The sequence below is a fragment of the Channa argus genome, chromosome 6 (genome assembly GCF_033026475.1).
Source record: "Channa argus isolate prfri chromosome 6, Channa argus male v1.0, whole genome shotgun sequence".
In the NCBI taxonomy this organism is placed as follows: Eukaryota; Metazoa; Chordata; class Actinopteri; order Anabantiformes; family Channidae; genus Channa; species Channa argus.
Window position 1 is genome coordinate 11,989,837 of NC_090202.1, and position 22,164 is coordinate 12,012,000.

General features: G+C 38.7%; 1 protein-coding gene across 1 annotated transcript; it reads right to left on the bottom strand.

Moving 5' to 3' along the window:
* Nucleotides 1-936: 936 nt before the first annotated feature.
* Nucleotides 937-5,604, bottom strand: aipl1 (aryl hydrocarbon receptor interacting protein-like 1). Its single transcript, XM_067507841.1, has 6 exons — nucleotides 5,245-5,604; nucleotides 4,368-4,547; nucleotides 2,722-2,910; nucleotides 2,408-2,584; nucleotides 2,161-2,302; nucleotides 937-1,738 (listed from the first exon to the last, which is right to left on the bottom strand). The coding sequence occupies exons 1-6, from the start codon at nucleotides 5,347-5,349 to the stop codon at nucleotides 1,539-1,541; spliced, it is 993 nt and encodes a 330-aa protein (XP_067363942.1). The 5' UTR covers nucleotides 5,350-5,604; the 3' UTR covers nucleotides 937-1,538.
* Nucleotides 5,605-22,164: the final 16,560 nt, after the last annotated feature.

Genomic DNA, 22,164 nt, shown 5'->3' on the forward strand with positions numbered 1-22,164 from the left:
TGTGCTGCTATGCAGAATTTTCTGGAGTCTCGTGTTTAAGCCCTATTCAAGTGGCACAGACCCACGTTGTAAATCTACTCTTTCTAAGTCCATTTTCTAAATGAGCACTGAGGAAATGCATGCGTTTAGAGTTACAAATAGGTAATTGGATCTGAAGGAAAAAAAAACTCCTTTGAGAATATGATTTCTAATGACGACTGTGTGAAACCACAGCTTCTAGTCTCCTTGTTTCCCCCTCATAGGCCCGAGTCAGCAGGAAGATGTGCATCAGCAAAGGTGCCTGAAAAGGAGTGAATACAAGCTTTAATGCTTAATCACAATCCTTGGTGGGTTTTTTAAATCTGCTCTTATTGATTTCCTTCATCATTAGACGGCTGCATTAGCATCAGCCTCATTTCCTGCTACACTTTCCCGTGACCTGTGTTGGTGATGGACCTGCAGAGATGAGAGGGGATTCCCTGAATGAAACTGAGTTCTCAGTGTTATGTGATACTATTGATTTAAACGTTTATCTTTTTATGGTACAAACATACGTTCGCTCAGATGTGTTTAAAATGAACTTATCTTTACATTTGACCTGCACTCTTCTCATTTATCTCCTTCTGTATAAACCTCTCATCACTTAGTGATGAAAAACTCGGCCTTCTTCGCTTTTTTCCTATGAGCCTCTTACAGCAAAACGGGGATTCAACCCATTCCTGTTTGTTATGAGCTCCCTGGCTCCTGATAAAGATGTGAGTTCTGCTGAGACTCATTAAGAAATAAACCTCCAGGATTTACGGTCAGACAGAGGGAATACTGTGGTTAGAGCCCCACCTTGTGGAAGGGCAATGGTCTTACACTACTTACCAGAAGTGACTTTGTTTACTGCTCTTTGACATTGTCAAAACATACTGGCACAGTATACCGCATGGGCTGGTGGTGTCTGTGGATATATTTTAACACAAAACTATGATTAAACCACACCAACATTTTATTACTAGGAATCATTCAGGGATTTAATGTTTTTTCAACACATGACATATTCCAAAACAACAAATCAGAGAAGCACCAGTAAAGGAAATTCACGTTCTTTCCATAAGTTACATAAGCAGAGTGATACCATTCTCATGTCTGTACCATAAAGCTGGAGCTCAGTTGGAATAAGGAGGAAAGAGCTATCATAGCTCTGTCCAAATGTAATGAAATCCATAACGGATAATGTAGCTCTTTCCTTTGTGCAAACATCAGAGTAGTATGGATTTCTTCACTCTCAACAAGAAAACGTTTTTTCAACAGTTTCTATTGTAGTAAACCACTTAATGCACTTATAATGCAACATAAACAAATTATTTACCATGCAAACAAATTGTAAACAATTGAAAAGGAACTTCTGTACCTTAATCATGGTTTGAAAGAGAAAGAACAGCAGAACTTCCTCATTGTATTAACTTAGTGGTGGCTAAAAGTATGAGGAAGTGTTGAGGTATGAGATTTACCTTCATGTTTCCTAATCCCAACACTTTGCTGATGTCCAGCCAAGCTACAGCCTCTCCGGGTCAAAACATGCCCCTGTATTTGTCCCTGTCCTCTTGGTTCTTCTCTTCCATGCGCATATTAAGCACACCCAGCTCCTTCTTGATGGTCTTCTTCATACCTGGGTCCAGATCCAGAACCCTGCTGAAGTCCTGCCGAGCCTCTGCTTCATTCCACACCTCCATGTGGGCCTTCCCACGCAGGAAGAAGGCCTTCACCATACCTGCAGGATGCATACGAAGACATCCAGGTTTGACGACAGCCAATAATATGAGGGATATCTGCAGCTGTAGCATCCAGTCTACCAGACACTTACTTGCTTTTACATATGAACACACACATATAAAGTCTGTGCATATAAAGAGGAATAAGACTTTTTAAAGGGTCACACATTCACAGCCCCAAATAATTATATTTGCAGACATCATAAAAACTTGCAAACACTGTGAAAACCACAACTATCCTAATAAATGCTAAATAAATTGTGAGTCAGTAACACTTCCGCAGATTTCCAGGCTTTCATCGTCATCAGTCAAAAAGCTGGATATCATATATTAGTTAAGAAAGCTTCTTAGACTTTGAAAAATGTCCCTGTAACCTCTGATAGTGGAGTCACACAAACAAGTGCCCGAGTCAGTGACAAACCTGGGTGCTGGTTGATGATGTCGCTCGTGTGCTCGATGACCTCGTAGTACTCTTCCATGCGTAGTAGACACTGGCAGTAGTTAAGTGTTAAGGTATTAGCCATCTTCTCAAGTTTTAGCCATGGGACCTCCCATGCCTTCTCCTGAACAGAAAAGCAGTTCAGAGGTGCATCAGTGCAAACTGTGAAATCAATGTTTCTTCTATTTTATAAAGCAAATGTTTTGAGCAACATATTTGTTTTATTCACCTTAGTCTGAACATTCTTGATGCAGATGATGGCCTCCTTGTACTTTTGTGTGGCCTCTTGGTAGCGTCCTTGTTTGTAGAGTTTGTTCCCCTGGCCGTGCAGCACCGGCACTGCCTTCAGCCTCTCCTCATCATTTAGAGCCCAGGACTCCCTGCTGTATTCATTGGGCTGCTGCACCTATCAAACACACCCAAGTTTCTTTTGATCATCCCAGTACATTACAAAGAACCCCATCTTTCAGGTTTAGGTTTATTTCTATATTTTTTTGCAAATGCAGCTTTGACAAATCTCTTTGTGGGTTAAAACCTTTTCACCTTAAGCAGCTCCAGGACAAAGTACAGGGGTTTCGGTTCCTTCATCAGTTCATCCAAGTCGACATAGCCAAGGCTGTGATAGGCGAACATGTTTGCCATACCACATGTATGGATGTGCCAATTGACCGGGTCTTTGCCTTCTGCAATGCGTCGCATACTCTTGGACACAAGTGGATAAACTCCAGTGTGCTGTAGAAGACGGAGATTAATGAGCACAAGTGAAAGCACACAAAACACACCAGTCGCCTCTAATTCCTCTCTGTGATGGCTGCATAAAGTCTAACATTTTTCACTGAAGCAATTGGATGATTTGTATTGAGATGTTATCATCACTAAAATATAGGACAAAACAAGACTTTACAGTGAGTCCATTGAGGTGTCACTTTAAATTTAAAAGACAGCCCTGATTTAGTCTTTGATGGTGGAATTCACTATTTTGAATTTTTTTTTATCATAATTTGTTTTGTTTAGCAAATTAATGGCATTTATGAAAATACTTTAGTTGCTCTTATACTTATTAGTATAGTTATCACTATAGTAATAAACCTCCACATAAGACATTAAACAACTTCACTTTGCTGATTATTGAAGTGAATAGAGATGAATTGCAGTTCCAGTCTGTTTTCTCAGTTCACCACGTGCAGTTTGCCCTCCTCTGGATGAGAAGCGACACTGCAGAGTGTATCCTGTAGTGTGTGTGGAGCAAGCGTGTTGTGCAGAGAAGTAAGTAAATGCTATAAGCCCCATCAAATCTAATCAGAGTGGAGGGGAGTCAGTGGTGCTGATTCAGCAGGAATCAGAGCCGATTAGAAAAAGTGAGACTGCTGCAGCTTAATGACAGCATGCCTCAACCCATCTGTCTCTGACAATCACACACACACACACACACACACACACACACACACACACAGAGAGAGAGAGAGAGAGAGAGAGAGAGAGAGACAGACTTGACATCAATTATATATTACACAAGATACTCACATGTGTTCAGGGGAGGTTTGCTTCATGACAATGTTTATTCTATTATACAGTATTTAGGGCATATGTTTATATGATATAATATGAGATAATTAAATGCACTTCCTTAACACAGGAAATAAGATCTTCTGCATAAAGATAAAACATAACTCACAAGAAAATAAATAAAAGTACAGTGAAAGTGAATGAAATCTCCTCTGCAGCCGTGTAATAAACACACAGATGGTTATTATAAACCACATATTCTATTACAATGTAAGTACCTACTTTTTGTAGCCTATTAATCCTGCGTTGGAAAAAGTTGTGAAAACCCACACTGTTAGCTGTCCAAGAGTGACACATTTTCAGTTTTCTTTTGGTTAGCACTGTGTGTTTATTCATATTTCTTTGTATTTCATCACCACAAACACAGGAAATATATGGTGGTGAATTATGTTTTGGCTTTATAATTATAACTGAAGCACACAAAACTTGTAAAGTGTTGTTTCACTGCTTCTTATTGAAAGCAGAGTGTATGACTTCCACATCTGCAGTGTGACGTGATTCTGTAGAAAGTGCAGAACAAACTGTAATCCACAAAAACAATCCACCAGGAAAGCGTGGAAACACACAAACAAATTAAAATACACTTAAGCTCTTACTTAGTTAAAACGTTTTTTAACACTTACAATTGTGTCACACCAGAACTCAGCCACCTCATCAATCCTCATAGAGGACAACAGGGTCTCCCAGATGTCTAGTTTGAACATGTTGCCAATCACTATCTCCATAGGTGTCCCCACAACTTTGCTGTCATCTATCACTGTACGTTCATCGTCACACAGTTGTGTGCGGAAGTGGAACGTAACCTGGAGAAAACAGAGCCATAAAAAATGAAAACCCTAAGAAGACCCATAAGTAACTTCTTTCTTCAAATTATAAAACCATGGTAATTAGAAACTGTCCTACATGAATTTCAGAACTGAGCCCGGTTCTGATCTCTCCTCTCCCCAATATGCACATTATAGTACATCATAGAAAACTGCTTCATTTCTTGTCAGTCTGTGCAACGAATGTCGGTCTGATTGTGGCTGGTATTTGTTATGAGTTGAGTATATATTTAGTTCTGCTCTAATTTTAACAAAATGTGGAAACCCTTTAATATGAAGCGCATGTGGTGTTAAGGCACTGCTGTAGAAGATGCTGTCACATTGTGACAACTCAAAAGGACATAACCATAGGACCATGCCAACATCCAAAAGAAAATAAGTTTTCAAATTTAAGTGTGTTTTCTGACGTTAAAAGTTCTTTAAGGAAGTATGTATTAAGTAGGCTCTGAGTCACTGAGTGGATCTTCTCTGTCATCCTCTATTGGCTGCTACAACATAGGTCCCCCTCAAACATTCTAATGGGCAGAAGTCTGAAAAAATTAAGTCCTAATTATAAGAAATAACAATTGTTCGACATGCTAATAACACTCACTTAGTCGTCTTTGACAGTGAATGAAGAGACATAGTCAGTACCAGCGTTTGGTTTATGTGAAAAAGTACTAGACGCTTACAGTACCTTCGCCCCTGTGGTAATTTTTGGGATGTCCCCAGTCCCTCCATGCAGGATGATTTTCTTGATGCCCTCTGACCCCAGCAGCAGCGTATCCTGCATATCTGACATCTTTTGTATATATCTTTAACCTTATGTTAAGATGCATATATATGGGGAAGTCTGTGAATATGATCCAGCATGTGTGAGGGATATGGGCAATTTGAAGGTGTATTTGCTGGTGGATTATCTTAGGCACGGATAAAGAGATTAGAAACGTCTCCTCCTCTCTTTAGGTTTCATCATCTCACCATTGTTTTGTCATCACCATTAATGCACAAAAAGGAGGAGGGAAAGGTAAAGTAACGTGATTTTGGGTTGCCACAATTATGACACCAGTGACTACTACATATGAGGGACAGCAGTATGTCTGTGTATACTTTATATATATGTGTGTGTTATTGTGAGACAGAGACAAAAAAGAAAACATCTGAGTGAGTAGGAAATGGTTTCCATTCCAGAGGAAATTTCCTGGATTTATGTGCATGTGGTGATGTGAACAATGCCGAGAATACTGAAAAATGTTGGAGCAGACAATTACTGCATGTACTCCTTGACCTTGTCTATTAAACATCTGTCTCCCATCTGGGCTGTGTGTGTGTGTGTGTGTGTGAAAGTGAGAGGGAGAGAGAAAGAGTGGGAGTAATCCAAGGCTTCTTTGGTGTTTGCTAACAAAGTGTGCAAGTATTTTGAAGGATCAATTATTCTCATACATTAGTCAGCATTAATGCCTTATTCCATACTAAGTGCCCCAACAGAAAACCCTATCACTGAACCCTGGCAGTGTTCACAATTGTATAACTTTATAGCTTTGTGTTTCCTCTGTAGAAGTTCACTGTATCTGTATCCTTGGAAATTACTGCAACCTATCTTACTATCATTTGCATTTTCTTTACACTGATGTGACAAGCAGGACAACAGTTAGGTATTTTTTGATTTGGCAACTCTCCAAAGCAAAGGCAATTGGCAGATTTGACTCCCTCTTGTGGAAGAGGTTAGTAGTCAAGCAGGAGTTGGTCCTATTCTTAATCATATGGAGTCTGATTTAAAGAAGTGGCAAATGTGGATCAATAAAGTAATTTCAGACATTTCTATGAGATACTCTGCAAGATAGATAATTTTAATTTGACTGGACTTGTGAGATATTCATAATTTATCTTTAAGTGCTTGTGAATACAACATTCACAGTAAAAGTGACCCATCAAAGGTGGTAGAAGGGTGAGATAGCACACGTCTTTAATTACATTGATTATGGAAAACAAAAACAAACAAACAAATAAACACAGTTAAATTGAGTCTCCTCTGTGGGTTTTATTCCTCCCTCTTTTTCTGTGGTTTTGGAATCACTGTAAACGTAACGTGGCACAGTGGGGCTGCTTCTCTTGGTTGACAGATTTTTGTTGCTATAGTTACTGCCTTTTACATCATCATCATTAAATTACTCAGTTTAAAAAAGTTAAGAAGAAAAAGTTAAATTAATCTCTATTGTTGGACCTGTGTATTTAATTATAAACTTTGAATGAGGTTTGTTCTTGAGTGGGTGATTTAATGCTCTGTCCTCACCTGTGGTAGGAGGAAGAGCAGCAATCCATCTAATCTTTTGGAGGGGGTAATACTATGACAATATGTGTGTGTCGTAACTGGGGCTTTGTGTCAGAGTGACTCATTTGCTTGCATCATACCACCTACACCTTTCACTTCTGCTCTGCCTATTTGTGTCTAGGTGGATCAGTGAGTTTTTATACATGCATATTTAAATTTGATGCATGAACGTTGTGGCGTGGGAATTAAAATGTGCCAGTTTGCTGAAAAAGACACAGACACATCTTTGAGTGCAAGTTCAGCTTCAGGAAGTCCTGCTAGCTCTGTAAGTGGTGCGACGTGGTCTCCGTCAAATTCAGCCCTGTTGGAAACCCATTGCTGATGCATTAGTTCCACTTTAAGCTACTCATATTCTATTTCTGGAAAGGAGAGTCATGGATTTTTTAGGGAGTAGTCATTCCCCATGTAAAAGCATTTGATTCATATACATAAGACAGCGGAGGAGGGCTCTTTCCATGACGCACAACACATAGCATAATGTTTATGAATGTGAACCTTATGTGCGTGTGATGTGGGGAAAAAACGTAGAGGGAGAGCCAGCGAGAGAAGGAAACAGAAAATCCTTTCCTACTTATTCAGATCGATGTGTAGAGCCCACTAAACACATGAAGAAATAAAGTCGAACAATCGACAAAAGCAGAGTGGGGGTCACTGTATGCAAGCTTCTGAGACACACATTTATTTATTAGAATTACCTACAATTAGTAAAATACATCAAGATCTATTGTTATACAGTATACAATACAGCATAATGTGTACATAATGTCGTTAACACTTTGGTTAATATCAGCTCCATTGTATCGTCTGTCCATATCTGTCCAATTCTTATGATTGTGATGTCTCAGGAACTAATGGAGACTTCAGATTTGGCACAAATGTCCAATTGATCTCAAAGATGAACTTGCTGAATAGATTTTGGTGGTCAAAGGTCAAAAGATCAAACTCACTGGGACCTCATGTTTGTCCCATTTTCACAATATCTAGGGATTTTCATTACCTAGTACAAATGTCCATTTAGACTCGAATATGAAGTGATTAGAAAGATCCAGGTTACAATGACCTCACAAAACACATTTGAGGCCTTAACTGAAGAATTCATAAGCTAATCATGACCACATTTTACACAAATGTCTAATAGGATGAAATGGTGAAGTGGTGACATTTTAAATCCAAAAGGTCACACTGACATCATGATGTTCTGCAAAAGCACTTTTGTGCCAGTGATTCAGTACTCGGGCTCAGGAAGAAAAGAAGGAAATTGTGGGCACTTTCCACATTTTGGATACTGAATAGGTGACACTAATCTTGGGTGCCCAACAATTGTATTGATTTCGCTGAGCTAAAGATGTGTTTACAATTAAAACTTCTTCACTAGTCTAGAGGTAAAGTACTGCATTTTTATTTATGACAAACAAAAATAAGTGATAATTAGAAATCAACATACATTTCTCAAATTAATAAATCTCACTTATGTTCATATAGCAAGGAATTTAATTTAGCAAAAAATGCAACTATAGCACAACTAGTCTTCAGTACATTACATGTCCTTCATGGGTCTAGATAGACGTGTGTAAACTAGAACTTGACTCTTGGTCCTGGGCTACAGCTGCAAGGCTTTAAGTCTAGCTACATTTCTAATGCTTTCATGGGAGTTGATCAACAAGGAGAACACTTGCATACTATCACCCCATAAAGTTGCCAAATCAGTTAACAAGCAGGTACCTATTCAGATGTTCAGCAGACATGCATGTATAGTAACATAAGTTCAGAGTTGTGTTTGTGTCCACTTGACTCCAAAAGAAATACTCACCCCAGGTGCCACCCCCTGCCGGAGTGACAGGGGGGTTGGTACCTGCTGTAAAACTCTCAGCAAAAGGTCCACTGACTAGAGGTACCATCTGACAACGTATCCATCACCTTTGTGAATGTGTGTTTCTCAGGTTAAGGAGACGTGTGGTACGGCACCTACATTCTGGTCTTGAGGGCAAAAAAATAGTAATTTTGCACAATGCTAGCCCAGCGCTGTTCCACACACATGGAGCACACTGACAGAGAAGAATTGCTCTCTAAGAAGCTCCCAGAAACTGCAACCCTTGGGAGGAAATATGTAAATAAATAAATACCATACCATAATAAGATAAATATGTTCTAGTATTCACAAGCTCAAACATGCACAGTAATGTGCATGAAATAATCCATCTACATTTTGAGTGGAAGCATTGTACCCAATGTTTCATCTCTTCTGATGAATTTAGAAAAAGAGGAAACTTCCAGCCTCCTTTCCAACACTCCCTACACCAATGACCACATGTCTGTCTAACCTAAAACAATCTTTTCCTCTTTTTTGTTAAATCATGATTCACTGGGAAACCCTGAAAAAAACATTCCATTTTCACTCAGATTATTTTGGTCAGGAAAGACATTTGTACTTTAAGTAGTCTGTGCAATCAGGTCCTTGACAATGACCTTTAGTGAAGCATCCACATGAACCTTTCTTCCACCAGAATGGACAAGCACACACTGAGCGCTCAACTGTTTTATTTGTTGATGTTTGGATGTGGAAGAACATGGAGGCCACCCTGGATTCACAAAGTCAGTTATAAATATAACTTAATTCACAAGAAGTTGCAGAAAAAGATTTACTTTACATCTACAGCACTTTGAGTTCTTAATATGCTATTAAGCGTTTGTCGGGGAACCTTGGCTGTCTGACATTTGAACATTATCATATTAGATGTTCAGCAAGACATTCAAATTACTGCCATAACATTGAAACATGCCTACATTAGGTTGAGAGGAATTATCTGTGAGATGCAGTCAGTCCAGTCATTTTTGAGTTTCAGCTGTTTTTTTTTACTCCAGCTACTTTTGTCTTCATGAACAAAGTATATGAATCTGTATGCAGGCGCTTTTTCTTATCAATACAGAATTCCAGCGATCACTGCTCATGTGCCGCTGCCCTGGCTCACATGATTAATTCACTAGAAGCTTATGGCACAGTTAAGACTTATTATAATGAAATAATTTGACACAAAATAACGATAACTTACTTAAATTTGTAAAGCTGTTTTGGCTCTTACCACATAGTTGGTACTGCCTGTAGTACTCTTACTTTTACTGTTGTGCTTGTTGATTAGTTATTATTCTGTACTGCCTTGTTAGTCATTATGGCAACATAATGATGGACATTAAATTTGTGCACTAATATGAAGCAGCCTATTAATACACATTCAAAACATCATCAGATCAATAAAATCAGTGTAATAAATGCTCAGGCTTCACGACCGTTTGCTGTTCACATTGACAGCTGAAGAAAAATCTTTACTCCTCTTTTTTTTTCTAGTCCTCCCAGATTAGGAAGCAAAATTGTTAAGCTTTCCAGTCCATTCCTCATATTTCCTACAAAGATTTGAGAAGGATAAGCAGAATGGCAGAAGTTCAATCAAGCCAGTCAAATCCTCCAGGCGCATGGGATTTCATGTTTGGATCTTCTGTTCAACTTTTTAAATTAGATGTATGCTTTATTTATCAATGTGACCAAAATGGAAGAAAGCTGTGCACACAACTTTCATTCATAGAATGCAGATGTGTGTGGAATTGCGATCCCTCGCTCACCTCTGCTCCTAACAATGTACTGGATCTGCTAAGCTAAGTTATGAATGAATGAGAATCTCCTGGTTCTTACTTCTATGTGGCTGCAGTGTTATAGTATGTGTAACTATAGTATCGATTGCTAGATCACACATTTCATGAAATAAAATTTCTGTGCATTAACAAAGTCGCAAATATGGAACGTTTGCATAACAAATGGCAGCCTCCTAGTTATGCTGCTAAGATAACGATGATTTTTGTTTTATGCCTGCATTAACACACACTCACACAACACATGAACTCAGTGATGTTTAATCCTGCATTCAGTTAGTGTTCTTATCTGTTCCTAGTGCAAAATTCGGTTTAATCGTGCAGTAAAAGATGTCCCTGACATATGCAAAGCAGACTGCTGGCTGCTTTCCCAAACAGAAAAGGTCCAGGGTCAGAGTTACTGCCTCTGAACCAGTGAGAGAGAAGACTTATCATCCTGCAATACTACTCATGACCAAAAGGAGGACTGCTGCATAGCTCGGTGTGTGTGTCTGTGTGTGTGTGTGTATACATGCTGTAGCTGTCCTGACTTGCAAAATTCTCAGGAACAGCCTACACTGGAGTCTTGTGAAGTCATGCAGTGGGTAACGACAGGCGAGAAGTTTCTGGATTGACACACAAGCTCGGAATCCTGACGTGTGCACATCAGATGCTGCTCTTAAATTACGCACACTATTAACCTAATGCAGGCTCTGTAGAGCTAAATTAAATATACATAACTGACTAACTTATTGTTTCCTCGTTCAATCTATAGCCTTTAATCCTTTAGCCGCTGCAATACGATGTGTATAGTACCTTGACATATATGGCCCTGTCCTAATCTCCGCTCTCATTAGAGCTGCTGGCCTTTGGCTCTGCTGCTCTTCCCAGCCACTGTTCCCCCTCATCGGGCCCCTGCTGTCCTTCTCTCTGCCTGGCTGTGACCTTTAGCTACATACCAGAACACATAGCAGCAAGGACAAAGGGCAAATGCACACAACTCATAAACACACTCAAACAGTTCATGTTTTTTAGGCCCATATTATTGCAAAGGTCTCTCCTGTGACACAGGAACTATTGGATCTCAGTCTGTAATTGTGATCTGCAACACAAAGTGTTTACATAGAGCGATTATACATAGACACACACGGTCATGGACACACACATCTTCACAGTTCACACAGTCACAAGAACCGGGTTGACTAAAGGGAAATAAAATCAGGGCCGATAAATAAATACCAGCCATCTTATACAAAGACACAAGATGCGTACTTATAAAGGAAATATACAGCACTTACTTTCAATGGGTGAAAGCAGTTTATTCAGCCAGCAAGTAACACAATGTAATAAATATTAGAGTCTTGACAAATGAGCCTCTACAAATTAAAACAGAGATGATACTGTTGTTGATACTAGTTTAAACTTTAGTTCAGGTACAACTTAAAAATTTTATATTTAATTTTTTGACTTTTTTTAATGCACTGAGGGAGTGGGAGGGAGAATAGAAAGAATCTGGAAGAAAGAACTGAACTGTTGCATGTAGTTTGTTACGGAGCATCTCTAATAAGAGTTTTTCTAAAATGCTAAGATGTGTTTAAATTAAACTGGGATCCAATTGATCTTTATCATCACTTTTTTAGGTCAGCAGAAGTCTTCTCTTGCAAATGTATCAACACTTTTCCATTAGTTTCATTTTCAAAAAAATAAACACGTGTCAGTCAGTGAACTTTTTGAATTAACTGTCAAAAAGAAAGGAAAACACATGTTCACAGCTAATAGAAATTACTTGCCAAGTTATGAATCCCTACCCACTACACAAAATTTTTCAGTTAGTGATCAGTTAATCCATTTATAAAATCCATTGCTTTTTTGCTATTTAACACAGCCAGTGTTAGGATGATGAGAACCTATTACCTAATATAGAAATGGACTAAATGTTCTTTTTTTCCAGTATTTTCACGCTGGTATTTACAATGTTCAGATTTACTGTATTTGAGCAAAAATGAAAAAATGAATGCAATCTGACGCAGTACAACAACAATTACGATTTTAGGTGAAATCTATTTTCTCATTGAACAAAGAGTGAAGAACAACAACAATGCTGTGCCACACTGAGTGTCTGAATTGATCACTGGAGGTCCTGAATGTCAAAGTCAGTGTGTACAGCAGAAAGACCTGTACACAGGAATGAATCAAGAAAACCTCTTTGTTATAGTATTTCAACAGGCCATTATCTCTAATAAAATCACCATGGGATATTGGGATATTGATAGATTTATTTTGCATTTTGTTGTCTACTGCATAGTGACTGATTGGAAGGTGGCTTTAATTTGTCAGTGGTGTCTGTAGTAATTGGCAGTGCAGTTTTGATGAGACGCAGACAAAGACAAGGTAAATCTTTCTGTGCTCATGCTGTGAGCTAATAGAGGCTAATTGACCTACCAGACCCAGCAGACCTGTACAGACCTAATCCCACTGTTTACTTACAACAACAGCTCATGCCGCTACTAGGACATCTGCATGACAAACAGAGGAAGCCTGTACTGTATACAGTACATGTACAGAAACAAACAACAATCTCTGGAGCTTCTTGGGAGCTAATTTGTGCTAATGCAAAAGAGTCTGAGCATTATTTATTATGATTGCATTACTTACAGTAGCATGTTAACAAACTCTGATCATTCATCATTTATTTGCATGTGAAAGTATAGATATTAAAAGCAGTAATACTTGATTCACCAGCTAAACTATTCAACGCAAATACACCCTCCCAACACAAGACATCCAATATTTATGACATAAAATTTCTGTTTTCTTTCATAAATAACTGTTTTTAATAATTTAATGGAAAAGAGACAACATCCTGCCATCACATGTACAGTGTAGCAGCACCTTTGGCTGCAATACACATAATAGTTTAAAAAAATATAAAGTTAACTTATGGGATAGTTTTTTATTTTTACCCTTGACTTAACACTCAATATGTAGGGTGTGTGCAGGGTGTGTGCAGGGTGTGTGCAGCATTAATGTTTTGTTTCATGCAACTTCAATACCTCGACAGAATTTTTCTGCTTTACATTTTATTTGTCTCTCACGGTATAATCAGTTTTTTTATTTAGTACCAAATGCCATGAAGTTATCCTATTACTTATGCTACCATCATTGTTCATTGTTTGAAGTAGTCCTGTGCTGTGATCAAGCTATGTGACGATGCCATGTTGACCTTTTCTGCCGAGCCAGTGGGGATATGAGGGGGGAAGTGGGATATTGAGTGTGACTGAACTGCCGCCAACATAGAGCGATAGGATCGACCTGAGAATTTCCCCCAGAAAGCTGCGCTAATCTGTTGGTCGGACCAGGTCAAGGGATTAAATGGGTGGCGTTCAGCGGCCATCCTGTCTGACCCCAATACACTTAACCTGAAGCAGTCCTTAAGACAAAGCGTGTACCTATTTAGAAGGAAATGGATAATGATAGAAAAAACGTGGCCAGTTAGGTGCATGATTTGGATCAAAAAGTAAATCTAATTACACACCAGTAACTAAAAGCTTCACGCCAAACCAAATGTCGACTAAGTAATGTTAAAGTCTGATTTTATTTTAACCACTTTGGGTACACAACTGTATGTATCTTTAAAAGGAGACTAGGCCTTATTGCTCTGGTGCTCTGGAGCTAAACTGAGTTATGTGAATAATGCATCGATCCCAGCCTTACAGTATCACAGTCCACTGGTACACTCTGCATGGCTGAACACAAACCCAGTGAACTTTGAAGTCTCTGCAAACACTCACAGGGGAGATTATCCACCCAGAAGTCCAATGTATTTCAAATGCAATGTCATTTCCTGACCAAGGAAGAGCACTGAACTAACCAGACGTTTGACTCCAGAACCTAATGGTGAGACTACGGCTTCTGATGGCCTTTAATGTGGACCATGTGGTTTCAGAGGGCCGAACAGGGCAGAGCTGGTCCTGATCCTCATGAGGAACTATTGACAATTTCCTCAAGTATGCATGATCTGGACACATAGAGAGATAGAGACTCCCAGAACTAACCCACCAACCAATCAATCAATCAATCAACCAACCAACCATCCAATCAATCAATCAATCAATCAATCTATCTATCTATCTATCTATCTATCTATCTATCTATCTATCTATCTATCTATCTATCTATCTATCTATCTATCTATCTATTGATCTGTTATCTTTTTTTAGAGGAAAATAACTGAAGAAAAGAAACTTTCTCAGTTGCTGAACCTTCCTTTTTAAAATGCCAGAAAGCCTCTGGTCATGGGCATGAATCCAAGCAATGACACCAGAGGATGGTTCAACTTCTACTTTTTTACTTGAGTAAAATTAGAGGAAGCTTGGAGGCAGCCCACATTCACAGTAACAGGAAGGAAAATGTCCGTTCTGTAATACTGTGTGATTGGTATTTTATTAGGTTTTAAGTTTTTTTGAATTAATGTCAAACCATTTCACAGTATATCTTCTCATACATGGCAACAGCAGTTAGAAGTTAGAAGACAACTTCATTGCATTTTCCCATCCAAACAAATAATATATTTTGTACATTATGTGATAAAGAAACTTACATATTGTGAGGGTTTTTTTTAGCCTTTTAAGTTATGTAAACAATTAAGAGACATCAAACCAAAAGTAAAATTCTTTTATACAGCCTGGCTCTGTAGAAATTATAAAAATGATTAAGTAATAAGTATAAAAATGCCAAATGTTTGCAAATTTACATGGGGATTATGTGTGAGACCATCTTTCTGTTAAACACTGTGTGGTTGCTTGGCAACCATCAGGGACTCAGTGGTGGTATTAATCTTCTCGTCCGGTGCTCATAATCTGTTTTTACCTACTAGACCTGAACATACAGTAAACTCATGCTGCTATTGATGTGAAGGTGAGTGGAAAAGTATGGCAGCACAATGTGTGTCTGTTTATAAGTGAATGAGGCCATGGTATGCATGTGTATACTACTAACTGATCTGGATCCAAAAAAGAGCCAATGTTTGCTGTTCCTCTTTAAGTGCTAATAAGCAACAGTAGCTTGGAAATCCTAGACAGCCGCACACTCACAAGTCTCCCTCTACCTCTCTCTCTTACAAGGGATTAAGTTGTCAGGTTACATTGAACTCTGAGTGCCCTCCATCCAGACAAAACCGACTTAAGGTGCAGGCTGTCCAGTTATTTATAACACTTTTGAGTAAGCCTCCACTCCTAACGGCCCACTCCAGTGCACAGACATACATGTAGGGGCCTCTTTTTTCTGCTTTGTTATGTAGAGTCAAGGAGAATGCATCACTGTGGTTGTGTTTGTGACTGTGCTTTTATGTTATTCATAAATTTGTGTGAGACTATTTGTACATGTTTCAGTTTGTGTGTGTGTGTGTGTCTGTGTGTGTGTTTTACCCATCAAAGCCATTTAATGAGATTGTCTGGCCATTACAGCTCAGACTTTCCAAAGAATTACATAATGGGCCTCCAATGACGAGCACCAGACAGACAAGAGCACCTTTCCCGACCACACACACACACACACACCCTTAGCAGGGTGCAGGCAGCAGATTACACAGACACACAATACCAGTTCTCTTTCTTTTGTTACACTATCTGGCATCCCACTCTCACTTCCTTTCCCACTTTTCCACTTTCTTTCGCCTCACAGCCCACCTATTTGGATCTACTGTCTATTTTGGGAGCTTGGTGCAAGCCAAGTATCTTCTGCAATGTGTAGAACACATCACGGGTATAGGGTTGAGACGGATCCATTTCTGGTTTAAACACCGTGGTGACATGGTGTATGTAAATTTATATGATCTTTATTCTAATACTTGGCTGCTCAATGCTTTTCAATCTAATAAAAAAAACTTTAAAGTACATTTAATAATATTTTTTTCTAAACATTAGAGAGCTACTGTATAATAAATGCATGGTAAAAAAAAAACAGGATTTGAATGGCAAATCCAACCTCACTGTGTTCACTGATTGGAATCATGCCTACGTATTTCCTCACTGAAAACAACCACAAAAGAACCATGGTACATTAGTTTGGCTGAGCAGTGATATGCTCCTGATACTTTAGGTCCTCTGTGATTTATGGTCACCTCCAGTTGCAGTGAAATGTGGAAGCTTTGAAGGCAAGTATGGACTGTTTCAATAAATTACCTTATTCATTGTCGATTTATCAAAGTCCTGTGATGAAACACTTGCTTGAGACAAAACAGAAGACTATGGTGATTAATCCCACACATATAAAACAATACTGTACAACTCTATAGAAAGACAGCATGAGGAAAACCAGACCCCACCGCATTTCATTTGCTGACATTTCTACTGGTACTCTGCAATTTTGATGTGTAAGTTGGTGACATTTTTGTGCATTTCAGAAGTTTTACCAAATAAGCATGTGGATGCAAAAATAGTATTGTAACTTTATTCAGTGCTGGTGTGGAGCTTTTACACAAAAGAGTTAGAGTTTCCCATTTATGTTTTTAGATAACAATATTTTTTGTGAAAGACATTTGGAAAACCAAATATTCATAATTTTAGTAATCTACATACATTACTTGCATGCATACTGCTTTATAATTTTAATTTTTATCTTCTATTTTTCTGTAAAAGGTAAAAGATCTGAATTGTAAGTTTAGTGATTCAGCGTGCCTGAATCATTACGCTTGTAGTTTGCTGGCAGCCTCTTTTAAACAAAGGTTATGAATCCATACAACTGCACATGCAGAGTTGGCAAAAAATGTACCGATATGAACCTGGACCCCCAAAAATGAAGCATTTTAGCAAGCACCCAGTTACATCTCTTCTTTCGCTTAATAGTTAGTTACGAGACAGTGATTTTCTTTGAATCCTTTTCTCATTCTTAAAAACATGTTTTCAGTTTTTAAATCAGTGACTACAGCTGTTGTCTAGACTGTATGCTTGGTATGTTTAACATTTGTTGGGTTGTGTAATGGACCCTGAAACTGTCTTTTCAAGACAGAAGACTATTCCAACAGCTTCTGGCACCACAGTTTACCTCTGCATCAGCTGCAAAGAAGAAGTATTTGTCACTTCGGCAAATCTCTGTGTTCTTTTAGGTCTTTTCCAGTTGCCACTGAAACTGAAGCTCCTTCATTTTTACTTGCCTCAGTGGCTGAGTTTGATTGGACATGGATTTTATTGGTATATAGTATTTTCATGAGCTGACAGTGCACCTGGGACCTCATTAAAATATACTTGGAGGGAAACCAATCTTCTACTTATGGCTACACCTAATTTACAAAAATGTCACTTTCCACCTACTTATAAATTGCCAGTACCAGTGGACAAGCTTCACCACCCCGAATGGTAAATGTTTATCTGCCACAAATATATCTAGGCTTTTCTTATCTTATTTGTTATCTTTTAACAAACTACATTTTAGACAAATTACAGTACAGTTGGCTTATTATATGATAATAATCTTTTACCTGCCACCAATAAAAGTCAAGTAACAGAAACTGAAAGAGCTAAAAAGATACCGCTTTTATTATATACTCAAAATCACATTTGATTTAGCCTGTCACAATACAAATGAACAAATAAGAAAGTTTATAGTTTAAGTTCATAGTGTCATAGCAGTGTCAGTGAAATATTGCCATGCTCCTCTTCAACAATGAAGGATTGGTGTGACTTGAGCGTACGGGGAAACTTATGGAGACACCAAATAGGTTGTTTGTCAGCAGGAGCATCCAGGTATCACAAACTACTGAGGCAGACATTTAGTAAAGCAGAAATTCCTTTACTGCTTTGACAAAAATAAAGTGAAATCAGTAAAGAGTGCATTGAAAAAGATGACAGAACAGTGTCTGATTAGCAGTTTTATGTACTATTTCTTACACTTTAAAAAACAACTGTATTTTTTGGTCATATGATTTATTTTTCGATCAGAAACTGCAGGGAAACCATCTACCCCTGATGCCAATAAACCAAAACTGCCCTAACCATTAATGCAACTGTTTTAAGCATCAATATGAGTTTGATAAAAATAGGGTTAAACATGAATTAGGCTCCAATCACTATCATTTAGTGTTTTAATGTCTTTTCATAAGTAGGCAGTTTAAATTTCTCAAAACAAATTCTTGAACAAACCAATTGTTTAGGAAACTTTATTTGAAACAGATTAAACATTTCTTAATTTCTATACAACCAGCACTTGAAAGGTAATTAGCGCAAGTGTTCAGAGCATTATACTGATATGTGTGTTTGCGTATAATTTTGTTCCTGTCTAATTTGGGTCACAACATACACTTTTCCCTGTGGGGCTAAAGGTCACGAAGGATTGTGGGAGCATGCTGCGCCACAGGCTGCAGTTGCGTCACCACCAGTATTGAGTCAGGTGCACTCCCAAGGATCTCGCTGGCAGCTGCCGTCGAGGCAGGGATAATCTGCCTAAGCAGCTTTCACATGATTTCACCCACAGCGAAGAATTTAGTAGTGGTTTGTAAAACTGGCCTTGAAGCGTCTTCCTGCTTTGACTTAAGAGGTGAACAAGGACCGTACAGCAGACACTATACCAGAGAACGACAGTCCGACAAACCCTCTGCACACACAAAACCTTGTGATGTTCAGTATTTAAAAGTCTAGGATATGTGCATCTTGTCCATTAGTGTTTAAAGCAGACCACCTATCATTCCATTAGCCATTACACTGAAAGCACCACTACAAGACGAGACATGATAGGGAGCGTTGTTAGATCTTATAGAGATGTCCTTATGAACACTCTCGTGCAACACAGAGAGAATTGAGTTGGATTTATCTACTTGAGCAGACCATAGAAAGTGACCTTGCCTGTGCACAACAGATGAACTTGAACAGATGAAGTTAATCTACTAACAGCTAGGGGTCAAAGTCGTTGGCCTGATATAGTATCTATACATGCTGTGCAAGGATTTGACTGGTATTACATATTCAAAAGGGCACTGGCAACCCTATCCTTGGAGGAAAAACTGTCTGTGGGACCTCTGTGTTTGACATTTAGCACTCTTAATCAACATAAATTTTAATTTTAAAATTTAAATCAATAGTTCCCTTTTATAGTTACATATTCAGTGATTTTCTTAAAAATTATTTCAGGCTAATAATAATTAAAAATGAACAGAAATCCTCTGTAGTTAAAAAAGGTTGGGCCTTCAATTGAATTCTTCTTCATTAAATGTTTATTTTTATCTTAATTTACATTGTTATCTTCAAGTTTACCTTTCTGTATTCTGAGTCAAAGCTCACTAGCATTTAGTCTACTATTAAAGTGGATTTGACTGCACAGTACTGGCATCACCTAACCCTAACCCACCCACACTTGGTGGGTCGGGATTCAAACACGCTGCCTTCTGCATCTCGACCCAATTCTCTACCACTGGGCCACCAAGGACTTGCTATGACTGCTTACAGAGCAGCTCACACCTTATAATTACCGTTTATGTTCAACCTAGAGCTATATTAGAGCTGTATTAGCTTAGTCCATAAGCTTACAGCCCTGCACATACCTGTACGCTATAATACAGCTTTTATTGTTTGAAACTTATTCAAATGCAAGATAACAAAGCACAACAAAGCAATTATAGAGTATTAATATTTAATGTTGATTTAGTCTCTGTGGTAATGCTGCCCAAATGTTTTCTGTTTTCACTTTAATAATAATTGTTAAAGAGTGACCCTCAACCCAAATGTTAGCAGATTAAGCTATTAAGTTGATCCAAAGTAAACCTCACAAAAGCTTAAAATATAACAAAAAACACACCATTTTGCAACTTCAAAGCATGTCTTTAATTTCAAATGCTTATAACATGTGAGATAATAATAAATACATCTTGATTGATGTATATAGTGAGTTTTGACTCAGCCCTCCTGTGATGACTACCTCCTGTCTGTCTGCAGCAGCTGCCTATTTGACTCTTTCTGCAGTGCTGTTCTACTTGCTCAACCTCCACAGCTGGTGCAGAAGCTGGCACAACCCATTGGTACAGGCCAACCAGGTCCAGTAGCACATCTGGATAGAAAGGGAAGAAGGTGTGGATGCACACACACATTCAAATATACAATACCTGTTACAAAATGGTCCCGTGATATTGAGTCAGGTGGATTCATTCGACTGCAGGTGCTTCTCCTCTGAGCCTTTTGCATCTCTCCCTCCACAATCTCCTGATGCAGTCACAGGCAAATTCCCTGGGAGTGGATCAAGCAAGCAAGCCAGTGACCTGAAACAGACCTACACAAGACACAGGGTCAAGACGGGACCTTTATATGCACCATTATGGCGGATTAATGCAGGGTTCTGGCAGTGCTATTTGAAGAGGATGTGCAGAAGAGAGAGTGGAATAATCCTGTGTTGGTTGTTTCCTGTGGGGGTGGAGGGGATGAGTCAAAGGTCTGCCAAGCATAAGGATATGGAGGTAAAGAGGAGCAGACAAGAAGATAAAGAGATTGGGGCACAGACAAGGATCCAGGCGATGTTAAAGGTAGCTGATAAAGAAGACGATGTACTTGAGACAGTCTGAGGAAGAAGGCTGCCCACTTCTCAAGTCCATCTGCGCTGTTAAGTAAGAGCTTGAGGAGTGAAGTAAGGCAGCAGATAGCATGTGTGCAAGGGAGAGTAAGCCGGGGCATCTGGTTTTGTTAAGGCCCCAGAACATTCCTTCCCTCTGTTCAACTTGCTGGCAGCTTTGAAAGGCACACATTCGCTCAGACATGCTGCTTTAGGCATTGCCCTCTCTCTTCAAGTTTGATTTCTGAAGGCTTAGAATTACAGGCAAAATGTCTGCCTGTTTATATGTATGTTCCTCTGCAAGATACTCAGGGTCTTTATAGAAATGTGTTTATTGACAAAGCAGAAAATGCACAAAAGCAGAACCATGCTGATGACAGCAGACCGTTTATATTTTGTATTCAATGACTTCCTCACTGTTCCTTAAGCACAGACACAGATTGTATGTAAGAGAATGACTACTACATACTGCACAATTTGTGGAAACACTTTGTTGATGTATTTATATCTAAATGATTTTTAATTTTTTTGCGTTTAACTTTATTAGCTTCTGATGATTATTTCATGATCTACAAAGATTCTGTTATGTTTTTTCTTCAAGGGAAATTTCACTGGACAATTGTGAGCAACTATATTTTTATTCACTTTTAAAACAATAAACGGAGCCATGTTTCAAACTTGAAATAATTATTTAAAAAAAAACTTAAATGTGACTGCTGATGCTTCACTAAAATGTGTTTTAGGGATGATGCAACCCCAGTGAAACCTGCCACACTGTACACAATATTGTAATAACATATCATTAAAAACAAACTCTGAACTTCTCAGCGATAACTCCGAATGTGACAGAGATGAGTTTCGTGATGTAATGCTTTTGTTACATGATACAGCAGGTGTCATAGTTTGAATATGAACGCATGAACATGCTGCATAAGTAACAGAGTTTTCAAGCAGGATGCTTATTATTTTATACCATGGTCAGAGGCTGGATTTCATTGTGTTCCTTCTTTCCGTGTCTCCTGAGGACGGAACAAAGAGCCGACCACAACAGTTCTTCAGCTGGCAGCTTTAGTTGATATATGAGGACATAAAGCTTGCCAGTGAAGAACTGCTGTAGGTCAGCCAACGAACACC

Excerpts from the sequence above, each read along its gene's own strand:
- aipl1 (XM_067507841.1), bottom strand. The coding sequence starts at position 5,349 with ATGTCAGATATGCAGGATACGCTGCTGCTGGGGTCAGAGGGCATCAAG. Across the intron at positions 2,585-2,721 it reads TTGTCCTGGAGCTGCTTAAG|GTGCAGCAGCCCAATGAATA; the intron begins GTGAAAAGGTTT and ends TGTGTTTGATAG. Across the intron at positions 1,739-2,160 it reads CATCATCAACCAGCACCCAG|GTATGGTGAAGGCCTTCTTC; the intron begins GTTTGTCACTGA and ends TGCATCCTGCAG.